At 41.4% G+C, this 8,181-nt stretch overlaps 1 protein-coding gene across 5 annotated transcripts in view; it reads right to left on the bottom strand.

Moving 5' to 3' along the window:
* Positions 1 to 784: 784 nt before the first annotated feature.
* The window catches only part of gria4b (glutamate receptor, ionotropic, AMPA 4b), a 104,471-nt gene continuing 97,074 nt past the window's right edge, over positions 785 to 8,181 (bottom strand). For 2 of the 5 annotated variants that reach the window (XM_067424289.1, XM_067424293.1), the window contains exons 14-16: positions 5,062 to 5,176; positions 3,260 to 3,397; positions 785 to 2,589 (exon numbers count right to left, since the gene is read on the bottom strand). In XM_067424289.1, the coding sequence (XP_067280390.1) occupies positions 2,425 to 2,589; positions 3,260 to 3,397; positions 5,062 to 5,176 (418 nt within the window). In that variant the 3' untranslated portion in view covers positions 785 to 2,424. Of the gene's footprint in view, positions 2,590 to 3,063; positions 3,398 to 4,098; positions 4,214 to 5,061; positions 5,177 to 8,181 lie in introns of all 5 variants that reach the window. The other 3 variants (XM_067424291.1, XM_067424292.1, XM_067424290.1) reach the window with 3 other exon arrangements.

Here is an 8,181-nt window from a genome sequence, read left to right as displayed (position 1 = left end):
AGAAACAATTATTAAGTACTTTGGTGTAAAAGTTGTTTTCTCCCTGTCAAATTGCATCTATTCCAGTGTCACTGGATTTAACTATCTTGACCCTGGCACCAACGTATCACATATCAATATATGGGTGATACCAACAATTGTGCTAATATTTTCTAGTTTATATAAATGGATTTTCTCTCTATATTGATGATTTAACACATTTTAACAATTTTTTTCACATCTATTTGAAATGTTGAATCATATAAAATGTTTGAAGAGAATATTACTGAGCAAGTTAGCTTAAGTGAAGTCTGTGGAACTGAGATTTTTTTTGTCCCCATACAATAACCAAAAATGTTTGGTTACTAACATTCTTGACATTATTTAATTTTGTTATCCATTTAAATGAAGTTATACAGGGTTGGAAATGTGAGAATTCATGATAGAATGTTGTTAGATCATGTGCGAAGAGTTCACTGGCCAAGTGCTCACATCTGTGTTCACATACTTGCGTTAAGTTCAAAGGAAGATATTTGGAGGAATGTTTGTAACCAAGCAGATCTCAGCCCCCATTGGATTTAAATAGTGGTGGTCAATGGGGGACAAGATCTGCTTGGTTACAATCATTCCTCCAACTATCTTCCTTTGTGTACAGCAGAACAAAGAAATTCATATAGGTTTGAAACAACTCACGGGTGAGTAAAGGATGACAATTTTCATTTTTGGGTGAACCATCCCTGTAATGTGCCTGGATTGGATCTTGTGGACTCTAGTATCTAACCCAAATAAAGACACAGAGGTGCAATTTCATGTCCATTGATATTTTACTAAAAAATGATCAAAATAAATATTTACAATTTTAACATATTAACCTAGTAAGGACACCACTTTCATCACAGCTTTAGAAACCATGGGGGAAAAAACCTAATGCCACTCTCCAGACACACTGAACTTCAATATGCATCAGGGTCATTGTGTGTGTGTGTGTGTTTGAACAGAATGAGAGTAGAAGGCAGAGAGGAAAAAGAGGGAGAAATACAATTGGAGACAAACATTGTGTGCTTGAGTAAAAGTAGATGTGTATTTATCAAGACGAGGTGTTGTTGGAACAGGTGGAACCATAAATCGCACTTTCAGATCAAATGCAAGTTGAACAGAAACGGGGCAGAGAAAGATTGATCCGTTTTCCACGATGGCATCCTGAAGCTTTGAAATTGTCCTTTCGTCCAGATGTCCATTGCTACAGTTTCTGGAGAACATGCTAAAGGCCTGAATGAGGTTACACAGTGTTTTTCATAAAAAAGGCCAAAGCTGAACTCTGACAATGGCTCTCACAATACAAACAGTGTCTTCAGAGGCGGTCAGTAGAAAGAACACTTTCTATTCTATTTCTATACACGTTTGCGCAATTAAGCTCGATTGGTTTCTCGCCCAATTGAATTTCTTTATATCATTCATAAAAGACGTCTGCTCTAAAATGAATGGACAAACATTTAATTACTTCTCAGTATTTCCATTTTTTTTTTCCAGTAATCACGTCAAATCAAAAATAAAATATGCTTCTGTGGAAAAAAATAAAACAGTCTAGAGGGTACCATGGTCTACGACTGCACAGTGATTATGCAGGGCATGGCTTGGGAAAGAGCAGCGGCTGAGATGCACTGAGAGTGTGTGCCACATTCCCGAGAATCATGGGCGCATAGGTCACTGGCACTGATAACATGCCCATGTTATTAAATCCATAAAAGTTCATGTACATCTACATATATCAAATCATCTTTTGAATGTTTTCTAACCATTATTGCGATGAATCCTTTGTCTAAAGATGGTTTAAAAAGAGAATTACACTCTGTCCACTACAGAATCGGCTATTTACAAATTCATTAAAAAGCAAGCGAGTTGTACAGTCTTCTATTTACAAAATGATGTAAATAATTTATTTTAGTTATGATTTTATAGAATATATATATGAACTCTTCTTCACAGTTTATTTAATAAGTATTCATTAATACCATATCCATGTTAATAATACCCTCTTGGACAGACAAATGCCCATTTTTAACTACGTTAAGATGTCGAGTTGCGGTGTTTCGGTTTGGCGAGGGTTATGGCAGAGTGTTAGAATGAGCAGCTCATTTTTTTCCCCGCCAAACAGGCTAACAAGATTCAGTCGAGTTCGCTGTTCTTTCTTCCCACCTGCTTCACCCTCAAAAGGCAGCACGAGTTCTTTGAATGTACATGACGGAAACACAGAAGTCTGTGCGATAACCATCCTTCATACAGTGTAGTATCTTGCGGTGGCACCTCAGGTGTGTGAAGCCACCTTTCGAAATCTACCTTGTCGGCACGACTGCTCAGCTTGGTGGCGTCATTTCTGCAGGGTCGGTTTTCTGATGTCTGTTTTGCGGTCTTGTGGAGTTTAAGGCACTTGAACGTTTTTGGTATTCACGGTAAGTCGGATGACACCAGGGCCAGGCCGGAGCTCTGCCGCAGAGATGGGCCGGAGTGGACAGCCTTCGGGCAGTCGGGAGTCAGGACGCGCCCGTTCTCGCCCACGCTCCCCGTGATGGACAGACGCGCCTTGTTCCGCATGGCTTCGGTGAAGGTGAGCTGCGTCCGGAAAGAAAAGACAAGCGGGGACAAGGAGAACGGGAGTCAGCTGTGCGCATTTAAAAGCCAGAGCATTATTATCTGAATGAGTGCACATTATCAGCAAGCACATACAAAACACCAGATTATGACACAGTTCAGCGATGAAGCATCTTAAATACATCTGGCATAGTCCTTCGGAGCTAAAAATGACTTGAAATCGACAACTAGGGGGTTTTCAAGACTATGCCTAGAGTGAAATGATCATCTCGAGCTTTAACTATTCTTTACTTCATAAGAGAGGTTACCGCACTGGCGTGTGATTACAAATGTCCAGGTACCTCGGTCTTCAGCATGCGCAAATATGTGAATGCACGTCTCCGACTCGGAGTACACGTGGAGGAGACAGAACAAGGACGTCACAAACACAAGAAGCTTTACCACGGGCTCACATACGGCAAGCTACGGCAGCGAAAACAGAGGAACTCCACTTACGACTGCCGGGCACCTACGTACATCTGACCTCCTACATCTCTACTCCTTCAGTGGCGTAGACGTTGTAACCCTCTCTATATGTGGCTAAACTTTGAGTGCTGTGGGTGGGACTGGGGCCCGGGGAGGGATGGGGGCTGGGGAGGGGGACAGGACTGGGGAGAGGAGAGGAAGAGGGGCGACGTTCAGACTGTTCCACCTTCATTCTCTTGGCTTCGTTTCGGGACTTGTAGCAGAACTCGATGAGGGCCACCAGCATGGCCAGGCCCAGGCCCCCGACCAGAATGTAGAAGACCCCAGCCACATTACTGAGGCTGAGGGCCTGTGAGCTCTTGTCCTGAATGCGAGAGGAAGGAAAGGAACAGGAAGACAGGAAGTTAACGGGGCGGGAGCGGAGCGCATGTACACACACGCACACACATTCAAGCGCTAGTCTACGGATCTACTCGCTACCAAACACATTCACACACATTTACAGTGTACAAACAAATCAATTCATATCCTCCCAATCAACCTTTCGCTTGCAGGCTAATCTGAAAAGCTGATGTTTTTTGTGGCGAATTCTATAGACAGGCATCAGTGCTTTGACAGCAATTTAAAGGGTAACAATTAGTATGTAATTACAGGAGATGTTTTTCATTTTTACTTTTGGCTGAGCTCTCAAATGGATCGCTAGCTCCATGTGCGATTACACACTGCGAGTTCTCCGAAACAGGATTTAACTCCTCGCTGTGTTCTAGCTTATCTCCACATGTGTCGCATTTCTCGCTTCACAAAAGTCAGACGTGCTTGGTTTGTCATGCAAAAAGAAATCAATGGCACGCTCAGCTAAATTAACTTGGGGCACCCAGTCACTTCCATTCCTCTCAGTTACTAGGTATGTTACTAAAAACAAAGATTTAGTGTGGAGAAGCAGGGCATGCTGGAACTATTTTACTTGGTGCACATCTGAAATCTCCCTACAGATGAGCATGCGCTAGATACTGGTGACTTTCTACCTCACTGAGCATTAGACAACAGTGATGGTCCCAGACTGACCTTACTTCCCGAGTCCTTGGGTCCACACTCGCCCTTATAGTACCACCATTTGTTTTTCAGCTTGTCTAAGATGCCTGATTCGCTCAGTTTCAAAACGGCAAGGTTTACGGGGGTTCTTCAACCGCGCAGAGGAATGTAACACAAATAACATAAATAACATCATAGGACATGTTATTTTATGTTATTCACTCATAACAGCTGACACAGCAGTTGCACTGGCAAAGTGACCGAGCCAATGGTCCCGTTGTGATACATGTCTCTGTGCTCCATTTAGGGGAACATTGTTTTAGGGCCTGGCACTGGAGCCACAGACATATGAACGGGACCTTGCTCCATCGCTTTAGGTAACGGGCGCATACTGCCACGGCCTTCTCTACCAACGCTGGAGGCAATTACTGTTAAACCACAATTATTGGAGCATACAACGGGCACCAACCTTTCTGTATCCCTCTTACCAAGATCATTATAGAAATGATTATTTGGTTTCATTTCAATTAGCGAATAATTACAATCAGTTTTATTCGTTACTTGTGCATATTAATTTAGTTTTATTTTGCTCAACGGCCTCTAGATCTTGTCTTCAATACATAATCATAATGCGACACTGCAGCACCTTTCAAAAGACAATGAATGTTCTCTGCATTCCTATAAAAAATGCAGTTAATGCGCCTCAGGAGGAGAATAACAGCAACTAAAGAAACTGGATGTAAAAAGACACAACAACTTCAAAGAAGAAAATGTTTCCTTGACAGGAAACATGATGAATGGCACAAGATCGACGAGGGAATCTGTGCCCAGTATCTACAGCGAATATTTGTGCTCTGACAGTAATTGCGTTCCTCTCTCTCTCTCTCTTCAGGCTAAATAGGGTCAGGATGAAGGTCGGCTATGCGATTGCGCCCCGGCAGATGCTCCCGTTACAGAGGAAACTGTTTACCCGCGTTGGTTGACATAGTGGCTAACCTTCTCACCACCTCCTCCGCTGCCACACTCTCCTTTGTCGTACCACCACTTGTTTTTCAATTTGTCCAACAGGCCTTGTTCATTCAGTTTTAAAACTGCCAGGTTAACTGCACTTCTTGAAACGATAAAACATAGTTTGTCAGTAGCAGCAGTTTGTCATAGTTGAGCAGAATCCAATCAGGTTAAATAAAGAAAGAAAGGGGTGGAAAGCTCTTTAGATTAGTCGTCCGTTCCCACCCCACTTCCCCTTAGAAAACACAGAACCACGGAGGACAAACCTCTCTTTCCCTGTTTTCATGTTAATTCACACCAGCCTTATTTGTCTACCCATAATACACACCTCCAGATGGAGGAATGGAAAAATCAATATCTGTTCTCCGCTTTAAACCCCCCTCCCCAACCCATGCTACCCTTATTTCCCGTCCTCACTCGACCGCTTTACAATGTACTCAATATTGCGGTGAGATGCGCAGAGGGACCTCACGATATTGAATGCCTGTGACTTTCCCTATATGCTGCTTACAGACAGTTTAAACGAGCACTGAGGGTTTAAGCCTCTGAAAGTGCTGAATGAGTTTGATCCTATTCCCCAAACCCCTGCATTCCCACCTTTGGCTCAGCCACCAGGGAGCTGGCAATGCAATTCTGTTCCTAAATAGCAGATAACACCTTTCCCTGCAATTCTCAGAATGCGTATAGCTTTTGTAGCTAACGTTCTATAAATATAAGCATAGCCTATTAATAAATGTAATTTTACGAACGTGCTGTGTCACATACAATGCTGTCCAAAAGCATAAAAGACCAGTGAAAGTGCTTTTTTGCATTTTCTAATGTAATACCCCCCGATTTTAAATTAGCATAATCTTTGAGGAACAGCATCTTGTTCTTAAATAGAAGCAAGAACTGACCTTTTAGCATTGTAATTGTTATAAATGTGCTTATTTAGTAAGTGAACTAGACATAATGAAAATTCTACAAAATTTACATATTTAAAGGTGCACTATGTAATTTTTTTGTCTGCTAGAGGGCGCCTATTCAAAAAAAAGGTTTGATGACGCCAAGTTTGAACGCAGAATCTTGGGACGTGTTCTTCACCTCACAGCCGATGGAAAAGAATCGGGATAGGACTCGGTCAGAAATCATATTCATGGATGTGGTTATTAACGTTACTGTAGTATGAAGCAGAGCAGGACCGGTAAAGGCGGGCGTACACGGTGCGATTTTTGCTGTCGTACGAACTCGCAGAGGATTTTTTTTTCTCGGGAGAAATCGCATGGACATCGTGGATGCTCGTATGGTCGCGGCTCGCACCGTGTGAGAGGAAATACGAGACGAGCCGAGCACGTTAAGAGCACCTCCCGACCTTACGATCATTTTTAAACATGTTTAAAAAGTTCGGGGAGTCGGCCCGATTTTTACCAGCATATGGCTGTCCCCTATTGCCAAATCATGCACAAGCACGTCACATACGCTCAATCTATGACTATTATTAGCTCAGTGGCTGCCACATACTGCGTTCACACACACACACTTTCTCTCTCTCACGTGCACTCTTCTCTCTCCCTCTGGTTGTTTCGGTTAAAAGGAATGGCTTTTCAACAAATCATTTTCACACCTTTTTTCTTTATTTTTTGTATCTGAAGCTATAGCAGCAACATTGAAAGCTCCGGTGTCTGTGTTACATGAAAACTCGTGTGATCGCGGCCGGCTCGCGGTGCAAACAGTCGTGCCGTGTACCAGCTGATTTGATGCGATGATCAAATTAAATGACTCCTAGCGTTTGCAATATCTCACGACCTTGCGAGTGTCCGAATTCGCACAGTGTACGCCCGCCTTAATGCAGCTATGATGCAAATGACAGTCAACCCCTCAGACGTCCCAGATCATTGGTTAAAATAGCAATTTTATCACAATTTATAAATAGTTGGAAACATTTGGGATATTGTAAGAACTCAACTGAACAAAATATATAACACTGGCCTAGTGTTTTTTGTGGATGTTTTACTGCAAATATCCTACATAGTGCACCTTTAATCATAATAATTAGTTTTAAATACATTTTAAATGAATAATTTCACAAAAAATCATAATCATAATCCTTTAGGATGATTTGAATAGTAACAAACAAGCAAGCAAAAAAAAAATGAAAACTAGAAATTTAGCATAATCTAAAATATTTATAAAATTAAATAAATTAATAAATACATTAATATAACAATAATTTGTTTTAAACTACATAACCCTAAAACATTATCTTTTCAATGACAACAAATAAATAAATTAAATAATAATTAATATGAACACATTAATAATAAAATAACTTGCTTTAAACTTTAAAATCCTAAAACTTTATACTTCAATAAATAAATAAATACATTTTTATGATGTGGTCTCAGACTTTTGGACTCCATTGTACGAGTCTGATCCAGCTAACCTCTGATCTAGTTAAGGGTCAAATGTATTTGATGGGAATGATTCAAGAGAGGTTTATCCTGAATGCAGTTTATCTGAATGCAACATTAATAAACACGCAGCCCACAGGAACAAAGAACGGGACAGGGAAAGAATGTGTAGTGAGACATCTGAGCTGAGGAGGGGAAGAGAAAGAAGAGCATTAAGGGCACTGTAGATCTGAAGCCGTGTGAATCTCCTGCACTGGTCTGACATCACAACAGCAGGAGAAAAGCTGCTACGCCATTGGATGCTCTTCCCCCCGGTATAAGGAGAAGAGTCAGACAGACCACGGTAACTCCTCAACAAAATGGCTGATCATGGGAGCTACCGTCATCTGTAATTGACTCTTCTCCGCCTTTCAGTACATGCTTCATGCTTCTTTAGTGCTTTTTAACGTCTGTACTTCCCAGTCTGCGTGGGAAAGAGATTTAGGTAGCGTCAGACTAGGCAGAATATTCACAGGCTTGTCCAAAATTCACATTCTTTGTTAAACATCCAGACGTTTCATGTCAAAAAAGTCAGTGGCATTAACATGCATGCATCAGTTTGAAATTACCTGCTTGAGGCTACATAAAATAAAATAAAAATGAGAAAAACAAAACACATATAGCACTACGTATTCAAGGCCATTAACTGCTCACAAGAACACGAGAAAAGCAAAACAAA

Source organism: Pseudorasbora parva, chromosome 18 (genome assembly GCF_024679245.1).
Source record: "Pseudorasbora parva isolate DD20220531a chromosome 18, ASM2467924v1, whole genome shotgun sequence".
Classification (NCBI taxonomy): Eukaryota; Metazoa; Chordata; class Actinopteri; order Cypriniformes; family Gobionidae; genus Pseudorasbora; species Pseudorasbora parva.
The sequence above is the reverse complement of the archived record's forward strand: the minus strand, read 5'-3'. Positions and strand labels throughout refer to the sequence as shown.